At 46.8% G+C, this 21418-nt stretch overlaps 1 protein-coding gene across 2 annotated transcripts in view; it reads left to right on the top strand.

Moving 5' to 3' along the window:
* LOC137642536 (zinc finger FYVE domain-containing protein 1-like) overlaps positions 1 to 21418 on the top strand; it is a 164360-nt gene that overhangs the window by 100241 nt on the left and 42701 nt on the right. For both annotated transcript variants that reach the window (XM_068375172.1, XM_068375171.1), the window contains exons 10-11: positions 8535 to 8732; positions 21205 to 21317. In XM_068375172.1, coding sequence (XP_068231273.1) covers positions 8535 to 8732; positions 21205 to 21317 — 311 coding nt within the window. The remainder of the gene's footprint in view (positions 1 to 8534; positions 8733 to 21204; positions 21318 to 21418) is intronic.

Below are 21418 nucleotides of genomic sequence, written 5' to 3'. Positions count from 1 at the left end.
GGAGGGAAGTCTGACGGTGTTTCTCTCCCATCTTCCCCTACCCAGAGTAGGGGACGAGGTAAGTCCGTTGCGGGGAAGAAGCCAATGGCTCTTCCCCAGGAGTCTAGTCTTCGAGATGTTGGGGTTGCTGACTCTTTGCAGGCAAGTGGGCGGCCTGAAGGTGTTTTTAGTGGGGGTCTTGGAGAGACTGCCCTTGTGCTTGGGGGGCACGTCTCGTCAGATGACCCCATGTGGGGTAAAAAAGGGATTTTGACGAAGGAAAAATCTATTTCTGGGCAAGAGACCTGTGCCGCCCAGTGAAATGCTCCTTTTACATCATTTCTAAGGTAAAAACTACTATGAAATTACCAGAGAAAAAAAGTTGCATAGGAATGCCAGGTTGAACCGAGCTCGCTCACCTATAAAGGTGTCGGTATAGTAATACTGAGGAGTGATAAATCACAACCAGAGGTCTCGCACCATTTAGATATCTCCTCTTCAATATCCCCGTACAGCGAGGTGCCGTTCAACACCCACTACCGAACGCTACTACCACCAACTCAACCCACGCCAGTGACGTCACTCCTTTTTCATAGCATCTTGCTTTAGCTGTTGTGTTTTCGGTGATATTTTCTACGCTTTTGTGCACGATGTCGGATTCCAATGTCTCCCCATCTAAGTTTAGTACCAGATCTATGAGTTTTAAGCTTTTGGAGGTAGCATTGCCCTTATTTTTAATTCTATTACAGTTTTTGTTGTTTCACCATTCGTTGGCCCCGCTTCGCGGCCGCCATGCTGGCTTGCTACCACCTCCGCTCGTTCTTAAAGTCTTACAATTAGTCTTCTATACTGATCGTTTTTCGTTTCGAACCTTTTTTTACTGGGTATTATCACCGATTACACCCTGTTATTATGTTATGATATTATTCTACGTATCATAGTTTTAAAACTTTAGGTTGGCTTGCTTGCTCGCCTTCGGGCGCGTTCCTAGATGGTTTTGCTACCATGTTATTGCGTTTTTCACCCAGTGTTTTTCACTTTACCACCTAGTTGTTTTTTGCTTTAGTTCAAGTGGGACTCTCGTGGGGCAGTTTTTAGTTTTATTTTAGTTTTGTTATCCTACCGATCGGCATCTACCCGATGTAGAGTTATGTTGGCCCCTCTGTCCAGCTCGGCTCCTACCCGCGCTGGAGGGCTCGGCTCGTTATTCTCCCTGCCTTTCCCTGCGTCCCTCTCTTACTATTTTATTTCAGCTTACGCATGCCTTATAACCTAGTTCAATGTGTCACATCATTTTATATTATTACACTTTTTATTATCCGTTTATGATCATTCCGTTTGTTATTTTCGTGGTTCCATCGGTCAGGTTGGTACTCCTGTCCTCCCTCAGTCCCACGTGATCGCCTCGAGCTCCCTTATTCGCTAGTTCTCGCTGTCTCCTCCCTCTCCCCCTATCGGTGTATGGCCCCCCATACCCTCATCCCCACTCCAGGGATACCTCTCTCTCTCAGAGACTTTGGAGTCAGCTGTTTTGCCTTACGGGTTGAGTCCTCTCATTCCTCAGTTCCCCCCCCCCTTCCCATCCCTCTCCCGGGATACCTACTGACTCCTTCCCCTAGTCGAAACCGAGAACAACTAGCGAGGTTTTTAATCTAGTACGCTCTCTTACCTGCCTTTTCGTAGCCATTTTTCCTCCGCCGCTCTGATTGGCCATCGATCGGCTAGGGAGATCTCGGCTGTGTATTGGGTTTTTCCAGCGTAAAAATGTTCCTGTTTCTCCACCTGCGTCATGGGCCTACATTTTAGGTACCGCCGCAGCTGATGGCACCCAAGATAAGGTAGACTCTCCAGTAGCGGATCCCTTTGGATGGGGACCCCCGAGGACTCCAGGTAGGTCCCCGTTGAGGATGGAAGAAGGCCTTGGTTCCTGGTTACCCAACGTAGAGCGACTGAACTCTCCCCCAGCTCCTCTTTCGGCGGTTCCTGACATGTTTCTGCAACCTTCGACCTCCCGAACCCAGCAAATCACGAAGCCGTCTATTTCCCATGCGCCTGCCCCTCGGTCGTGTTATGAAGAGTCGTCAGAGTCTTCAGCGGCATGTTCATCGTTCTCTTCGGAGGGAGAAGCGCGGAGGAGGGATAGATCCAGAAGCAGACGTTCCCGTTCGAGGTCGCGTTCTAGGTCGAGGCATGAGAGAAGGCGTTCCAGGTCTCCGAGGAAGAAATACAAGAGGAGTAGGTCTCCCAAAGAAGAATGGGTCCTCGTCCCCCGCAGGAAGCTCGCGGACTTCGCTGCGATCCCGAGCTCTGCGAGTTGGCGTTCCAGAGACGGTTCTCCAAGGAGGCCCTCTTCCAGCCACAGGTTTGACCCTCGGAAGGACGAGAACGCAAGGACCTCTTCGGACAGGCGTAAGGCCGCAAAACAGCCGACTCAACCCGCCCAGCGGAGGGAGGCGCTTTTTTGGATGGGCAGCCTCGTCGAGTCAGCAAAATTGTCTTGCCCTTTGGATAAACAGGGACAGCTTCCTCCGTCGGGCAAGCCCACGGAAGCCTCACCCTCATTGTCGAAGGACAATCTAAGGACGGTAGCCCTCGCCGACACAGCGGTGCCCGTCCCAGGACCGCGGCCTAGCTCCTCAGCGCCAGACGGAGGTCCCCGTCGGGTCAGCGCCTCAGCGCCAGACGGAGGTGCCCATCGGGACAGCGCCTCAGCTCCAGACAGAGGGCGCGGTCGGCGACACGGAGGGTTCTCCAGCCGAAGATTCGGCTTATCGAAGAGTTATAGGCCTCTTACGGAGGCATCACAGGATCGAGGAGCTTGTTCCCGCCGACGAGGATGCCTGGCGATCCAGCCTCAATCGACTAATGGAGGCCCCCGGACAGCAGAAACCCTCCTTAGCGCTACCTGTGGCCAGGGACGTGGTTCTGGGTCGTGCTCATGTAGACAAGGTTGTGGCGGGCAATGCTGAAGCCCCCAAATCCCAGAGTGCCTCCAAATTACTCCAGGGTCTAAGGTCTCAGAGTAAATATTATGTGCCGAAAGGACAGCGACCGGGAGCCTGCTGGATGGAGGCCTCCCCTTGAAGTGTTAGGACAGGGTGCCCCGGAGGACAGAGCCTCGTCAGCCCCGATTTGTTTCTCTCAGTCAGAGGCGACGATGATGGAGGAGACGTCTAAAGACCTGGTCAACGTCGCCTCCTGGTTGGACTGGTGGGCCTCAACTCTAGTGGGTATCCAGGCCACCTACGACTTGTCAGATCCATCGAACCAAACTCTCCTGAAAGAACTAATCATCTCCGGAGGCAGGACACTGAAGTTCTTGACGTTCCAGTCTCTTGCTTTATCGGCCAACTAGGTCCTTAGGAGAAGGGATACGGTTCTGAGCAAGCTATTTCCTTATTTCCTTTCCTCACTGGGCTATTTTCCCTGTTGGGGCCTGGGCTTATAGCATCCTGCTTTTCCAACTAGGGTTGTAGCTTAGCATTTAATAATAATAATAATGATAATAAGAAGCTCATGAGGAGGAAGGAAGTGAGCGTTCCCAGACCTCAAGCCATGAGGAGACCCGCTTACAGAAGACCTACGTCGGATGGACCCTCTACTTCTCGAGCCTCTCCTTGCCAGACAAGGAGAGATGCCCCATCTACCTCTTGGGCTCAACCACCGCAGCCCCCCCCCGTAGAGGAGCTCCAACAGCACCGGCCTCGTTTAGAACGTCCTACTCAGCTTGCAGGAGAGGGCGTTCAGGTCGATCCTCCAGTAGGAGATAGGGTGAGAGGCCCCCTACTCCTGCCCAAGCCTCAGGTTGGGGGATGCCTCAGACATTTTTGACAAGCATGGATAGACCACGGTGCGGAACCCTGGACAGTAACGGTGTTGAAGGAGGGTTGCAGACTACCATTCCTGGCAGAACCGCCTCCTCTGATTCCAGCCAGTCAGGCGGAGTGGCTAGCACCCAAGGACCCTTTGAAGAGGGTAGCCTTACAGGAAGAAGTATCCACAATGTTGGCAAAAGGGACAATGGAAACGGTTCTACAACCGAGCCCAGGGTTCTACAGCCGACTCTTTCTGGTGGAGAAAGCGATGGGAGGTTGGAGACCCGTAATAGATCTGTCAGCCCTCAATAAGTTTGTGTGCAAGACCGACTTCAAGATGGACACACCGAAGTCGGTCCTGCAGTCCCTGAGGGAAGGGGACTTCCTGATGTCCATAGACCTCAAGGACGCGTATTTTCAGATCCCTATCCACCCCTCAAGCATTAAGTTTCTTCGGGTGAAGTGGGGTACCCAGATCTTGCAGTTCAAGACCCTCTGCTTCGGTTTGTCAACAGCTCCCCAAGTATTCACGAGGATCTTCACGACAGTCTCCGTGTAGGCTCACGAACGGGGTATTCGCCTCATTCGCTACCTGGACGACTGGTTGCTTCTTTCTTCCTCAGAGGTAGTTTTGAAGGATCAAGGCGTGAAACTAATACAATTCTGCAAAGTTCTGGGTATCACTATCAACCTGGAGAAGTTGCATCTGTCTCCCTCCACCAGGATGACTTACTTGGGGATAGTGCTGGACTCCCGCCTAGTGAGTGCCTTTCCGTCGGGGGAGAGGTTGAACAACCTGGACCAGGTCCTCCGGCCCTTCCTTTCAGGGCAGCCCAGGAGAGCCAAGGACTGGCAGAGGTTGATAGGTCATCTAGTATCATTAGAGAAACTGGTCCCCCAAGGGAGGCTCAAACTCAGGAGCATACAATGGAACCTGAAGGGGCTCTGGAACCAGTTAGACTCCCCCTACAAGTTAATTCCCGTTCTTTCAGAGACAAAACAATCCCTGGAGTGGTGGCAGAATCGAGCGAATACCCTCAAGGGGATGCCCTTCACAGCCGAGCCCCCCGAGATGCTTCTCTTCACGGACGCCTCCAAGAAGGGGTGGGGAGCACACCTTCTCGGCAAGTCAGCAAGAGGTTCTTGGACGGAAGAAGAAAAAGCACAGCACATCAACGTCCTAGAGATGAAGGCAGTCCGAAAAGCGTACCTACAGTTCGTAGATCTTCTAAGGGGAAACACAGTGGCGTTGATGTGCGACAACGCCACTGTAGTAGCATACATAAAGAAACAGGGAGGATTCAAGTTGAAGGAGTTGTGCGATCTTACGTTGGATATCCTGGATTGGGCCGAGTCAGAACAAATCGTGATTTCAGCAAGGTTCATTCCAGGGAAAAGGAATTCCTAGCCAACGGGCTCAGTAGGATGGGCCAGGTAGTGGGTACCGAGTGGTCTCTTCACCCAGAAGTAGCCAGGCTCATCATTCAAAAATGGGGCTCGCCGGTGATGGATCTCTTTGCAACCAGACTGAATGCACAACTCCCGTATTCTGTTCGCCTGTCCCAGACCCAAAGGCGGCATTGGAGGACGCCTTTCAGCACAAATGGGACAATCTCGACGTGTACGCTTTTCCTCCCTTCGCATTGATCAGGCAAGTGCTCAACAGAGTAAGGACAGCTCACAACCTAAGGATGACTTTGGTAGCGCCCTGGTGGCCGGAGAGAGAGTGGTCCGCGGATCTAAGAGACTTAGCGTGTCTTCCTCCGTGGCCTCTGTCCGACAGACCAGACCTTCTGCAGCAGCCACACTTCCAAAGGTTCCACGACAATCCTCGATCTCTTCGCCTTTATGCTGGGAGATTATCGAGCGTCTCCTGAGGAAGGAAGGATATTCAGCAGGAACGGCTGAGAGGATGTCGCGTTATCTGAGGCGGTCTTCGGCAGCGGTCTACCAGGCAAAATGGACCACTTTCACGAAATGGTGTTCCTCAAGAAACATCAAGCCTCTAAAAGCTTCGGTTCCGGATATTGCGGATTTCCTCGTACACCTCAGAGACGTGGTGGGCATGTCAGTACCAGCCATCAAGGGAGTCCGTGCAGCCTTAGGCCAAGTTTTCCTCTTGAAGGGCATTGATCTAGGCTCCTCTAGGCATATCTCTATGCTTATCAGGAGCTTTGAACAAGCATGCCCTCCGCAAACCTCCAGGGTGCCGCAGTGGGATGTGTCAAGAGTCCTGAAGATGCTAAGTGAACCACCGTTCGAACCCTTGAAGGACATAGTGGACAGGGATCTCACTCTCAAGACGGTCTTCTTGTTGGCCTTGGCTTCAGCTAAGAGGGTGGGAGAAATTCATGGGTTGTCCTATGAAGTGTCTCATACGAAGGGATGGCATGAGATATCCTTCAAGTTCGTCCCTTCTTTTGTGGCTAAAACACAGAATCCAGCTGTCTGGGATCCTAAGTTTGAAGGCTTCTCAATGCCAGCGATTCCTTGATCAGGGAATCCGGAGGATTTGAAGTTGTGCCCCATCAGAGCCGTGAGGAAATACCTTGAGCGGACGGCTAATCTCCGCCCTGGTATCAAAAACCTCTTCGTCTCCACGTGTACAGTGAAAAAGCAGGTATCTAAGAATACCATCTCCTATTGGCTAAGACAGGTGATTGTCAGGGCCTATAGCAAGGCGGGTCTTCCCCTGACAAGTAATCCCAGGCCCCATGACATTAAGGGTCTAAGTACCTCTCTGGCTTTTGAGAAGAACATGGCGGTGGCCCAGATCCTTAGAGCAGGCACCTGGTCGAACCAGTCGACCTTCACAACTCATTACCCCAAGGTTGCTTGAGGAAGTCTCTAGACGGGTTCTCTATTGGGACAGTCATCTCCGCGCTCCAAGCGATTTAACAGTGAAGCCTCGGGTACAATCGTGGGTAGCAAAACCAAGAGACAAAGGTTCGTTTTCCTTTCACCTTTGTCCTTTTCCTTTCCCGACCCCTGGAGATAGACCCAGGTAGAACCTGCACAAGACATGACTTCACAACATCGTCACAGGACTCTGCATCATGGAATTTTTAAGGGTGAGTACTTAGACACTAACATGAGCTATTTGTGTAGTTTTTCCCTACGTTTCGTTTTCCGGATAAATTAGAACCTAGTTTCCTATCTAGGTTCCTTGTCGCCCGGCTTAATTGGGTCTAGAGGTCAGGAAGACACTCTCACCTCCTAAAGTGTAAGTCTCCTAAGAAAGTAGTTTGAGGTAAGTCTCTGTGTTGGAACAAATCACAAATTTTTAAGTAATTTGTATTTTTCCTAACATACTTACCGAGAACTACTTTCGGGTAATGGCCCTCCCTTCCTTCCCCGAGTGCCTTCTGACCCTTAGGTATTTTTAACATACAAGAACTTACTGAGGGTCAAGACCCAAGCTAACACGCGACCTGGCTCGGGACTAGCCTCAGGGCACGTATCCTTCCGCCTGAGGTGGTCCTCACAGAAAACGGAAGTAGGGTAAACTACACAAAACTCTGGTCGGTTGAGAGGAGATTCCAGGTACCTCCTAAGAAAGTAGTTTTTGGTAAGTATGTTAGGAAAAATACAAATTATTTAAAAATTTGTGATTTTAGGCATGCTGTGAATAATTTAGGAGAGATGGGGTCTCCCTGTCCAACTCCTTTCTCAATTTTGATTTTCTCACTATCTTTATGTAGTTTTAGGATAGCTGTACTTTGTGTATAGATATCTTCAAGTGTTCTAAGATAACATTAATCTATTCCTTGTATTAGGAGGGCTTTCATTACTGCAGAAGTTTTGACAGAATTAAAAGCTTTCTCATAGCCTATAAGTACCATACATAGTGGTTTGTCATACTCTTGATTTTTCCATTAGCTCGTTATCTACATGGATTTGGTCAATTGTTGAATTGCTGCTTCTAAATCCTGCCTGCTCTGGTGGTTTATTAAAAGTCTAGCTGTCTTTCAATTCAACCTAATATGACCTTTGTAAATATTGGGCAATATTTTTTCATGTCTTTTATGTCTCCATTTTCGTAAATTAGTATAGCGATAAAATTTTTCTATGCTGTAGGTATTGAACATTTTTGTAGACATTGTGCAAAATTTAGTGAGTCTTCTACTGCAAAATCTCCTCCATCTATCATTAAGTCAATTTTAAGGCCATCTTCTCCTGCTGCTTTGCCTCTTTTCAGGATTTTAATGCATTCTTTACTTGTCCCATTGTTTTACATTAAATGAATCTATAATCAGTTTAATATTAAAGATATTTTAGATTTAAGAACTCAAGTTAAAAGCAGTTTCTGCACTGTCTTGCTTTCAAAGTCAGTTGACAGTATAAACCAATAGCTCTCCAACTAGAAGCTTATTTGGCCGAAGAAAGAAACCTTTGTCAGTAATCATCGACATATCTTTCCCAATTATAGATTACAATTATGAGTTGATGTGGATTCAGTAAAAGATTTACGTGTCTTTAATTGCTTTAGAATATACTGTTCATCATAAGAGCCTGCTTGTTTAGAATTTCTACATGGGTGATTGCTGCCACAATATGTACACATCTATTTTATGTACACAGATCCAACTTGCATTTGTATTTCATCTTCAGGTTGCATATTTTATGTTATTTAGAATATTACACAAGGAGTAATCCTTTTGAGCAACTTTGTAATGGTCTCTGTCTTATAGTTAGTGGTTTGATTTGATTTTTTGTTTTATAACGTTATATAATTTTCAGGCAATAAACAAGAAGTTTAGTGGACAAATCCACAGTAGTGAGCCAGCTTTCCCTGATGAATACTTTACTTGCACAAGCATATGTACAGCATGTCAAGCTAGGTGCTGTCTTTTCATGAATCATGCATTCCATGATGAAGGGTCTAAGGAACACCAAGCAGAACGCCCTTGTAAATATCACCATAATTTTGAAAACAAGGTGAGGTGCCTTTTGTGATTTGTCTTTGAATATTTTTAGTCTTTAATTAAGTGTTGTGGGTGGCAATTTTTTTATCAATTGAAATAGATTAAATTGGTTTGTTGCATTATATCGGCATTATTTTAGCCTATAAATTTCAATAGTATTATCTGAAATAATTCTCTCATACAGTATTTTATTTACTTGTACTGTTGCGTTTAATCGCATAAAGTTGAAAGTGAGTGAGTGAGTGTGTGTGTGTTACCTTTGTTTAGCGCGGGTGGTTTGAAAACATCGGCTACTAGCGTACTCATCGCGGAACTGCGAATAAGGGGTTTGTTCCGTAACTGACATACAAACCACGCTATTTAATAGGGGTATTACTTTCGGCGTAGCTGAAATGACAAGCCATTAAAATTTAACGAAGGTTTACTACCCACACTGCTAGTTAGTGGGGGTAGGGGAGGGTAGCTTGCTACCCCTCCCCCTCACACACACCTGTGCTGGAGCTCACTTTGCTCTCGGCTCGGATGGTAGATGGACGTGTCCTCTTTGATCCTCGCCGCTCTTTGGCAGCCATTAATGCTTTTTTGCTTTCTCTTTGACAGCTTTGTGTGTGAAGTTGGCCTCTGCAATTATGCGCACCTGTCCTGGATTACCCGACCACCCCTGCGGAACATTCATGTCGGCGGTCGAGACAGATCCTCACACCCTTTGCCCTTACTGTAGAGGCCAATGGTGTGACAGTAATAACAAGTGTGGTGAGTGTACGGAGTGGTCTACCTCCCAGTGGGAGAGGTTTTCTCGGCGACGTAAGAAGAAATCCAGTTGGGATCTTTCTCCTTTGAAGGTTTCTTTGGAAAGAAAGAAACCCAAGGACTCTTCTTCCGTTACCCAAGCCTCCTCCGAATCTCCCACTTGATTGGTCTCTTTCGAGAGACTGTCGAGTGGTAGCGTAGACCATGGTACTGTTTTCCAAGCTCGGGATTCGATAGGTGGCGTTGCCTCCCCTAGCGAGGCAGCTCCACCTCTCCCCCCGGGGGAGGATGTGTCATTAACCCATCTATTGCAGCTTTGGTCTTCCTTGGGGCTTGAGGGTTCGCCCATCAAGGAAGCGTTACTTGACTACATCCGATTGGGTGCCGCTGTCAAGCAATCGCCGACTTTGGCAGAGGTTGATTCTCTGTTGATTGTCAACGTTGTGGTGTCAGAGGTATCCAATGAGGTATCTCCTAATACCTCTGCCTTTTCAAATCCCGCAATAGCTGAAGGCTTAGTTTCTCTCGTTCCTGCTCAACCAACGAGGGAGGAACTAAGTCCAACAGTCTCTCCTGCTGGTGTTGCTTCTCCTTGGGGGAGTTCACTTACAGAGACTCCATTTCGGAGGACTGCAGAAGGTCAGCTTGCTGATCCAACGGCCCCCAGAGGGCGTATCCGTCGCAAGGCTCGCCTTCCTCTTCGCCAGAGAGGCCTTCCTTCACCTGCGGTGAGGAGGCGCCTCTTTGGTTCACCATCTCCGTCTCAGTCCGCCGCAGAGGAGCCTCGTCAGCGTTCACCGACTGTTCCTGCTATGGTCCTGGACCTCTCAGCGGATCGTTCGCAATCCCCTTCGGTGGAAGGTCGTCCTTTCAAAAGGACACGTCGACCTTCCACCCGACAGACCGGCTGACCTGCCGTCGCCGTTTCTGAGAGCTGATGCGCGCTACGCGTCTACGAAACCTGACTTGCATGCTCGTCAGGCATCGAACCCTATTACGGGGCATCAAGGGCGTATACGCCATCGGGCGCATGCCTCCCTTACGCGCCATGCTAATGATGAGCATGCACACCAACGTTCTCCTGCGCGCTAGGCTTTGCCTGAGGTAGCGCGCCAGCGCTCACCTGCGCGCCATCAACCTCCTGCGCGCCATCAACCTCCTGTGCACCATCAACTTCCTGCCTCCTGCGCACCATCAACCTCCTGCGCGCCAGCACTCCCCTACGCGTCAGCGCTCTCCAACTCGTCAGCGCTCTCCAATGTTCCAGCGCGCCAGTGCTCTCCTGCGCGTCAGCGATCTCCTCCGCGCCAGCACTCGTTCCTCTCCCCGCAAGCGCATAACAGCGCGCATTGCGGCGGAAAGGAAACATCCAGAAAGGTCCTGGATCCCTTTTTCTTCTTTTCAGGCGAACCCCCCTATGGAAACTCCTCCCAAGTTTCCGCCGATGCCTGTCCCTCCAGAGGGAGTGTCTGACAGCGTGTCTGTCAGTCGACAACTATGGTTCGGTGCGCTAATCAGAGCAGTTACCCAGGTTTTCAAGCCTGTTCTATCTGAGTTAGGTCACAGATCCTTGGCTGTTTCTACCCCTCTGAAGAGAAAAAGAGGAGTTCCGGACGTGGTGACTTCTCTGAGAACTAAGTTGACTCCTCGCAAGCCTTCGAGGCAGGTGCCTTCACCCCCCAGACTGTTTCTCCCTCCCTGTCGGATGAGGACTTCCCGTCCTCAGGGGAGTCACGTGAGTTGAGACGTTCCCCCATCGCACCAATGAGGGAAACCCCACCTCCCAGGAAGGAGTCGAAGGACTCGAAGACTGTACCAAAATCCTCGACAAGACTTAGGACGGAGCCAGCTAGCCACTCGGACAATGTCCGCGAATCTCTCCAAGAAGAGCCTTTGGAGACAGTTATGGTTGTGAGGTATATTCTTCAGCCACCCCAAGCCGGTTAAAAATATTAGATTCGATACATCATGCAGGTATTAGATTGTCTACTGGAGCTTTTAAAACCTCGCCTATCCCAAGTCTCCTTGTTGATGCTGGAGAGTTACCTCTAGACCTTTACCGAATGTCTTCCATTCTTCGGTATTGGTTTAGATTGCAAAGACTCCCTAACTCTCTAGCCTTTCAGACTGCAAGCCTTGTAAGACACGCATCATACTTTGAGTTGCACCCAAAATCTCCTCAACCTTATGGCTTTCGGGTGAAACGATTATTAAATAGTCTGGATATAATTAGAAATAAGGTACTTCCATTCAAGGTATCATCAACGCCTCCATGGAAGTTACCAGAGATATCTTTTTGTAAATATTTTATTGGAGATAAGAAGAATATGTCAGACATAGAATGAACATGTTAAAGAACATAGAGGATCAACTTTTATCTATACTGATGGCTCCAAATCTGATGCTGGCGTTGGATTTGGAGTACATAGTAATGGTTTTAATTGTAGAGGTGCACTTCCTCTGACCGCTTCCATATTTACTGCCGAACTGTATGGCATATTAACCGCTATTGAGAAAATAGCGTTGGAGAAGGAGGGTAATTTTACAATTTTTAGTGATGCAAGGAGTGCCCTTCAAGCTATGGAAGTTTTTAATTCTAATAACCCTCTAGTTTTAAAGATTTTAGAATGGCTTTTCATTATTGGACGGAGAGGTATAACAGTTCAATTTTGTTGGGTTCCAGCACATGTAGGTGTGTCCGGGAATGGGAAGGCAGATTCACTGGCTAAGGAGGCTGCATCCGAGTTGCTGCCAAGAAGGTATCCCATTCCCTGTAATGATTTCTTACCTGACATCAAGAAATTGGTTTGCAATAAATGGCAACAGCAATGGGATAGTCAAGATGGCAATAAAATGAGGGAAGTAACAAATGACATATCTCCTTGGAGGTATAATATGATGCCCCGAAAATGGGAGACGTCTCTTTGTCGTCTCCGTATTGGTCACACTCGGTTGACACATGAGTTTCTGCTGAAGGACCAACACCAACCGTATTGTGACAACTGTTTAGTACCTCTAACAGTAAGGCATTTGTTGACCGAATGCCCCAATTACAACATCTTGCGGAATAGATATTTGTTTGAGGCTCGAGGTGAGGGTGGCAGGTTCATCCTTGCCAAGATTCTTGGAAATGATATGTCCTACCATGCAAGTGGCATTTTTAGATTTCTTTCAGAAGCAGGTCTTCTGAAAAATATTTAACTTTTATGACATTCAATATTTATGATTTTAATTGAATACTTTTTAATTTTTTATTTTATTTAACTTTTTACTTTTGTATACATAAATTAAATGTTACCGGCGTCAATGACCTTAGATGTCAGGATGCCTGAAAACTTTAAATCATTCATTCATTCATTGGAGACAGGAGACTTCGCTGCAAGTCCAACATCCGGAGGAGAACTACAAGAGTCAGAGCATGCATTTTGGCAGGTTTTGACTCTTATGAGGGCTCTCAATGGGTTTGCCAACCCAGAGATCCCCCCTCGAGAGGGCAAAGACACGGTCTTGGACCGCGTATTTGGCACTCAAAAACCTTCTAAGACTAGTGCGGCCCTGCCCTGGTCTCAACGGGTTAAGAGTACCAGGGTCAAGATTGCTGTTCAGTTCTCTGAGTTGTCCTCCTCCAACCGTTCCAGTGCCGGCAACAAGCTTCTCCCACCTCCTCGCGTACAGCAAAGGAGGTACTTCGAAATCTTGGAGGAGCCTTGTTTAGCTCTTCCTCTCCACCATTCGCTGAAAGAGCTTACCAGGGGAGTCCCTCTTGAGAGACTCTCCAACCGTCAGGTCTCGTTCACGGCAACTGAGATCCTTAACCAGGAGAGGGTTGCGAAGTGTGCTATGCAAGCCACTTCGTGGCTGGATATCTGGTTAGAGACCTTAGGTATCCTGGTACGCTCTGAGGACTTCTCCAAAGAACGTACCAGGAAAGCTATGGAGACGTTCCTCCTTTCAGGCACTCGCACGATCGAGTGTCTGGCCCACCAAGTCTCGAACTTGTGGGCAAACACCATCTTGAAACGTCTGGATGCGGTGGCTGCGAGGTTCCATCAGAAGGTCCCTAGCACCGAGATGAATAGGTTCAGTTATTCTTCCTTAGAAGGAACGAAATTGGCTGAGCCTAAAGATGTGGAACAGGCCGCTGAGAGGTGGAGGAAGTCCCACCAAGACTCCCTCCATCATAGGGCTTTGACATCTAAGCCCTATAAGCCTCCAGCACCCCAGCAGTCCGACCAAGACCACAAAACCGACGGCAGCAGCAAAGACAGTGGTGTCTAAGCCCTTTCATGTCAAGGATAGGAAAGGCAAAAAGTCCTCCAGAGGAGGTAAGAATCCTAGAGGGAGCAGCCGAGGCCGCAAACGCTAGGATTGGCAGTCCCCCTGCATGTCCACCAGTGGGGGGATGCCTGCAAAGTTGCGCAGACAGGTGGCAGCAACTCGGGGCCGATTCCTGGACAATTTCCGTAATCAGTCGGGGATATTGCCTCCCGTTCACAACATCTCTAGCTCCCCTGATGACGAATCCAGTGTCATTGAGCTCCCTTGCCATGGGATCAGCAAAGGGGCAAGCCCTTCGGGCAGAAGTCCAGACCCTGTTGAAGAAGGGCGCTCTCCAAGAGGTCCTCGATGGGTCCCCAGGCTTCTTCAGTCGACTCTTTCTTGTAAAGAAGGCGTCTGGAGGCTGGAGACCAGTCATCGACCTCTCGGCTCTGAACAAGTTTGTCAAACAAACTTCGTTCAGCATGGAGACCGCAGACACGGTCAGACTAGCAGTGAGACCGCAAGACTTCATGTGTACACTTGATCTGAAGGACGCATACTTCCAGATCCCAGTCCATTTGTCTTCAAGGAAGTACTTAAGATTCAGCCTAGACAACAAGGAGTACCAGTTCAAGGTGCTGTGTTTCGGTCTCTCCACAGCACCACAGGTTTTCACCAGAGTGTTCACCCTAATATTTTTGTGGGCACACAGGATCGGCATCCGTCTCCTCCGTTATCTGGACGACTGGCTGATCCTAACAGACTCGGTGTCATCCCTCCTTCAACACCGAGACAAACTTCTGGGACTTTGCCAGGATCTTGGGATCATGGTAAATCTCGAGAAGTCCTCTCTGCTTCCCACTCAAAGACTGGTATATCTAGGCATGGTTATAGACACCAATCTCCACAAAGCCTTCCCATCAGACGACAGGATAGCAAGGCTGAGGAAGGTCACAAGCCCTTTACTCAGACGAGAAGATCTTCCAGCCCAATCGTGGTTACGTCTCCTCGGTCACCTTTCATCATTGGCTCGTCTAGTTCCCAACGGTCGCCTCAGGATGAGATCCCTCCAGTGTCGACTCAAGTCCCGGTGGAATCAAGGTTACGATTCCCCGGACGTCCTGATCCCTACGGGACCTGTGGAAAGGACGGACTTCCAGTGGTGGGTGACAGATGAGAACCTACGAAGAGGAGTGGATCTTCTAGTCCTTCCCCCGGATTTGATGCTGTTTTCGGACGCCTCAAAGAAAGGGTGGGGGGCACACGTACTGCACCACACGACCTCAGGCCTGTGGTCAGAATCAGAAAAGTACCTCCATATAAATCCTCTAGAGATGAAGGCCGTCTTTCTGGCCCTTCAACAGTTCCAACAATACATGTCGGGTCACTCTGTGGTGGTGATGAGCGACAACACCATAGTAGTGGCTTACATCAACAAACAAGGAGGTACCTTTTCGAAGCAACTATCCCATCTTGCAGTAGAGATACTGAGATGGACCGAAATCCACTCGATTCAGCTATCGGCACGTTTCATTCCAGGCAAAAGGAATGCGCTCGCCGACAATCTGAGCAGAGCATCTCAGATAGTGAGTACCAAGTGGTCTTTGGATCATCTAGTAGCCAACAAAGTCCTGACTTTGCGGGGTTCTCCGACTGTGGATCTGTTCGCAACAGCTCTGAACTTCAAGCTTCTGCTGTACTGCTCCCCAGTCCCAGACCCCAAGGCTCTCTGGCAAGATGCCTTCCAACAACGGTGGGACAACATCGACGTTTACGCCTTTCCCCCGTTCTGTCTGATGAGGAGGGTGCTCAGCAAGACCAGAACATCGGTCAATCTTTCAATGACCCTCATAGCTCCAGCTATGGCATCACGCGGAATGGTTTCCGGACCTTCTGCAACTCCTAACGGAGCTACCGAGAGAGCTCCCTCCACGGCACAATCTACTCAGACAACCACATGCCAACATCTTCCACAAAGCCGTAGCTTCGCTACGACTTCACGCCTGGAGACTATCCAGCATCTCCTCGCTGAGAGAGGATTTTCGCAACAAGTTGCGATTAGGATGTCTGGACATCTGCGAAAGTCATCCGCAACTGTCTACCAGGCAAAGTGGAAAGTCTTCTGTGGTTGGTGTCGTGGAAGGGGTATCTCTCCACTCGATGCCACTATTCCAGCAATAGCGGAGTTCCTCGTGTATTTGCGGGAAGAAATGCTTCTTTCAGTCTCGGCAGTGAAAGGCTATCGCTCAGCCTTAAGTCTAGCTTTCAGGCTGAAGGGAATGGACATTTCTTCTTCGCTGGAACTTTCCCTACTCATACGAAGTTATGAGCTTACCTGCCCTCAGTCGGAAGTGAGACCTCCTCCATGGAACGTGGTTCGAGTTCTCAGGTCTCTTACGAGACCTCCCTATGAACCATTACGCCAAGCTTCAGATTGCCACCTAACCTGGAAGACGGTGTTCCTACTAGCTTTGGCTTCGGCCAAGTATGTTAGCGAACTTCATGGTCTCTTGTATGACATCGCTCATTCAAGGGGATGGGGGGAGGTAACGTTCAGATTCGTCCCTGAGTTTATTGCTAAGACTCAGAATCCGGGAGTAGCAAATCTTTGGTTCGACTCCTTCCGTATTTCTAGTCTCCGTTCTGTAACGGATGACCCAGACCATCTTCTACTATGCCCAGTAAGGAGTTTGAGGCTATATCTTAAAAGAACAGCTGCAATTCGTCCTCATGTGCCAGCTTTGTTCGTTAGCACAGGGAGGACTAAAAGGAGGGTCACTAAGAACACCATCTCTGCATGGATTCGTAGGGTGATTCATCTAGCCCTGAATCCAGATCCTCCTCCGTCACGTCGCCCTAGAGTACATGATGTCAGGGGCGTAGCTACGTCCCTGGCCTTCAAAAAGAATTTTTCATTGATGCAGGTCCTTTTTTTCAGTGATGCAGGTCCTTCAATCTGGGCTGTGGAAGCGTCAGACAACCTTCACAGCCCACTACCTGCAAGACGTGACCCACAGGAGGCTCGATACATTCTCTATCGGCCCTGTGGTGGCTGCACAACAGTTGGTTTAAAACCTCAAGCTCCTTATTGGAAAAGTAGCAGAAGGTTGAGGGCACTGTTACCCGGTTTTAGTCTGCATGAATGAAAGGGTTTGACTGGCCCTTATTCTTTTCTTCATCATCCCCTCTCTTGGGGAAAGCAGCATCGTGGGTTCTCTGTATAGCTGACCTCAAACCACTGCAGGTAAACCATGTTTCCTTGTGTTCCTAGTATTAAGTTAATACTGTCACGTTCCCATACCCTGACGAAGTGGTATTGGGAAAGTCCTAGTCTACAAGTTTCCATATAAAGAACTTCAGATCAACTTCCTAGGACGAGTCACACTTCGTTATGCCTTCACACACAGCTTGCGTAGGCCGCAGTCCTTGAGTAGCAAGGTTCTAGCGAGGTGCAGGGACTCGTTATTGTTGAGTGCTGACACACTCAAATATCGAGTCCCAGGGCAAAGCCAAAAAGCCAGTACTGGCTGGGACGGCCACCCTTCCTAATGGGTGAGTCACCCCTATTAAATAGCGTAGTTTGTATGTAAGTTATGGAACAAATGACAAATTCGTAGATAATTTGTATTTTTCCTAACTATACAAACCTTAGCTATTTAATCAAACTTGCCTGCCAGCCCTATCCCCCTTTGAAGTCCTACCTCCAAGCAAAGTGAGCTCAATTGAGCACAGGTGTGTGTGAGAAGGGGGTGGGGTAGCAAGCTACCCTCCCCTACCCCCGCTAACTAGCGGTGTGGGTAGTAAACCCTCGTTAGATTTTAATGGCTCGTCATTTCAGCTACGCCGAAAGTAATACCCCTATTAAATAGCTAAGGTTTGTATAGTTAGGAAAAATACAAATTATCTACGAATTTGTCATTTTTATTTAATAGGATATACGGTTTCTCTGTATTGTGAATAGCCAATTCTGCAAAGATTCTTTCCCTCAAATTCTTAAAGAAAAAGTAAATGAATAGGTATTGTGATTAGGAAAGGGTTGTGTAAGGGATTGTACACGCTTGTGTAAATAGAAGAAAAGGAAATTTTTTACAAACTTTTTTTTTTTTTTTTTTATTAAAAATATTTGAAACCTAACCGAAAATGCAAAATAAATCTGAATTTACAAAATTCCAAGCAGAGGTCGTAAGTCGTGCCCCTTATGGCAAATCCATTCTCATATGTCAAAAATATTTGACATCCATCGTAGGATTGCCAAGGGTTTCCCGCCAACATCCCCCTCCTCTTCATGCATGGAAGAAACCGCTCTTGCCATTCCCCTGCCATCAAACTCGTGAAACTATACAGAAGGAAGAGCGCCCACTGTAGCCATCCCAGGAGCCCTATAACTGAAAGGTCCAGCTACTGCCGGATCTACGGTATGGGATGGAAAGGAAGCAGACAGGAGGCAGAAACTCCTTGGAAGGGCAGTAGTTTGAGTCGGCTGACTTTACAGGGAGCGGATCAAAGCCTCAACTACCTTGGCGATAACCAACGTGTCCACAGAAGATGCAAGTGTACCAAAACCCGGCCGACTGGTAACTTGCCTAGCATAGCCTTAGGTTGGAGCCTATCTTGAGGGTAGACTAGTCCTCGGGGTAGCACCCATGGGATACCATACAGGGAAGACCGATGCCCCAATACAACTTGGAAAGGGTCCTGATCCACCAGGACCCCTTATTCAAAACCAGTAACTGCTACTTCTGGAATTGCAGGACAAATGAGATCCTGAATGTCCTTGTTGGCTAAATACTCAGTGGACCCAACGATCTTAGCTAATCCTTTCACATACATTGAAAGGAGAACACTGCATTCTCTTTTAAGCTTTTACAATTGCATCCTGGTTCTGAGCGGAATGGATTCCCTGCAAGCAAGTAGAACAGTTAATAGGGTCACAGGCTGGATTATCACATCCATCCTTGACACACTTGACTTTTGATTTCATTCATCTAATAAAAAAGTATTTAATTGAAAGCCTCCATTTCCATATTACCAAGCAGAGGGGCGGTTTATCTTCCCCTCTACTTGAATTACCAGTTCAGCATATTTAAAAGAGATAGGATTGCAAAAGGACTGGTCCCTTCCCCTAATTGTGGGTAGTCGACCTTCGATGTGTTGGAGAAAGATAACTCATTTTATGTTAACCTAAGACGACTTCAAATAGAAATATATTTTTTTCTATGGGGAGTACTCGACTGAAAATATTTAGTAAACCTAGATCACTTACCCCATCCCCTAACTATCAATATAGTCAACCTGAGAGGGTGGGTAAGGGAAGGGGAGTCATCCTAGGTTATCATCTCTTCAGCTACTCTGCGGTTTAACCAGTGGTTTAAAAAGTCACTGGTTACTACTCTGTAGTTTAACCAGTGGCTTAAAAAGTCACTGGTTAAGAGAGAATTTGCTAACCATGTGTGGTTCATTTGTACCCCTTCCAGTCCCTTCAGAACTCATATCGGATGAATATGCAAGAGTGAAGACAAAACTTCCTAATAAGGGGAAAGGCTCCTTGCTAGCCCCTCCTGCTTATTCTTGATCCTTGGGGGGAGAGGAGGGAACTAACCCCTTCCATAAATATCTATACAGTACTGTGTATTCACACATGCCTGTATGTGGAAATGCTAGTGAATAGACAATCATACAATTAATGGGTTATTTGCTTGTTCAAAATAACCATCTTACTACTAAACTTTACTAGGTTATAAAACTGCTATATGAGCTAAAGATACTACATAGCCCATGGAATTGTCATTTCCCATCGTCACTAGAGGTTCCTTACTCTATTAAAACAAATTTGTTATTCATAAATTTAAACAGGTCAGGGAATCACCTTTGTTAATTACCCTCAAACAACTGTATCAATAAAATAGCCATTCATAAAATTGGTTAGTAAAAGCCAGCTTTAGGCTATGCTAGCCTTCCCATAGTTATAAGTTTAGACTAAAACTTTCATTCAGTTTCATAAGGATCACTGGATATATATACCCTCCTGTGCTAATCTTGAAAAACAATAAACTAAGCTATAAGTGGCCAACTTAACCATTAATTAACCACTGCTGTACCGTATTACAGTAACGAAACTATTAAGAATAGTGGATAACAAATCATAACCTACATCCTGTTACTTGAGTGTATTAGAGGATTCTTCGTTTCGCAAAGATGAAACTGGGAGCGATGTTGACAGTTCAGTGACAGGAAATTAAATTGCGGATGGGCACAAGATAATGCGCAGGTAGGGTTGACTCTAGCTCTAGTTGTTGTTTTCAGTGTGATGACATAGTAATGATGTGCCACCCATAGCCTGACATTTTCTGCACTAGAGGTGCTGTGTTAAGGTCCATAGTCCCTGAACTTGAAGGTTTGTCATACATGTGGAATCCATGCTTTGCACATTGATACACTGACGTTTGAGCAGGGGGGAGAATATTTTTTTGGTATTTAAGTTGTTCCATCTTTTTACAGGAAAGGCCTTAGAGAACACATAGCGCATTAACTCCAAAATTATACATTAAATAAACATAAACATCTCAGAACTATGCACAGTACTATTACTGCTTAAGGTGACCTTTACAACCCCACCTGTACATGGCTCTGGTTATCTGGATTTGGTCCATTGTATCAGAAATCCATTATAAAAGGGTCCATTGTTCCAAGATTCTATTGTCTGTAGAAACAGATCGTGAGGGCCATGGGCACTTACAGTATATACAGTCATACTATACTGTCATACCTCTCTTCATGAAAGAATCTGCTTATGAAATTTTCACGCTGCGAAACTAGATCCGAATATTTTTAAGACTCGCTTTGCGAAAAAACTTTCATGTTGAGAAAAGATATTTACCAGCCAGGCCGAGAAAAGAATAGTTACCCTTTAAAAAAATTGAAGAAAATGGATTTACACAATAGAAAATTGAGCTGTAGTCTATAGTATGGGTAACTATAATAGTACTGTACATATGGTACTGCATATTTTGTATATGTACAGGATTGTATTATTTTCCATTTATTATTACATTATGTTTAAATAACTACTTAATTTACAGGTATTAACAGTTGGTTAAGATATATTAAATGGGTCAAATGTGTTTGGCTGTACAGTATTTCATTGTGGTTATACTGTAGCTTTATTATGAGATTTAATGTGGTGTTTTGTAGGGTTTGGAACAAATTAGGCGATTCACATGTAAAATATGACTCAACACGAAAAAAATCACGTTACGAAGGCCACTCTAGAAAGAATTAATTTTGTGTTGTGAGGCATTATTGTATAAGATTTTTTCTTGTCCAGGTGCTCCAGGTCTAGAAAAATTCTCAAAACATAAAATATGAAATATGTAGCAAATTTGAGTATAGAATTTTGTCATTTATAGTTATTTTCTTTATACTGTATAGCATTTATATAACATTTTGTTTTAGAATTTTTATCTTCTTTCCTGCAGATCTACATTTGTAAGCGCTGTAGTAGTGAAGGTGAGCGTAGAATAGTAGTTCCAAAAACCTCTTCATCTAAAGACAACACATGGTTTGGACTTGCTAGATATGCTTGGTCAGGGTAAGTTATTGACTAAAGGCATATTGATATTGCTGTGATGAAGTTTTGGTGTTTGTTTTTAGAATAACTTATTGAAATAATTTTTCTCCGATTGAGGTTTT

This window comes from Palaemon carinicauda, chromosome 6 (assembly GCF_036898095.1).
Source record: "Palaemon carinicauda isolate YSFRI2023 chromosome 6, ASM3689809v2, whole genome shotgun sequence".
Classification (NCBI taxonomy): domain Eukaryota; kingdom Metazoa; phylum Arthropoda; class Malacostraca; order Decapoda; family Palaemonidae; genus Palaemon; species Palaemon carinicauda.
Note: the sequence above shows the minus strand (reverse complement) of the source record. Positions and strands in the feature narration are given on the sequence as shown.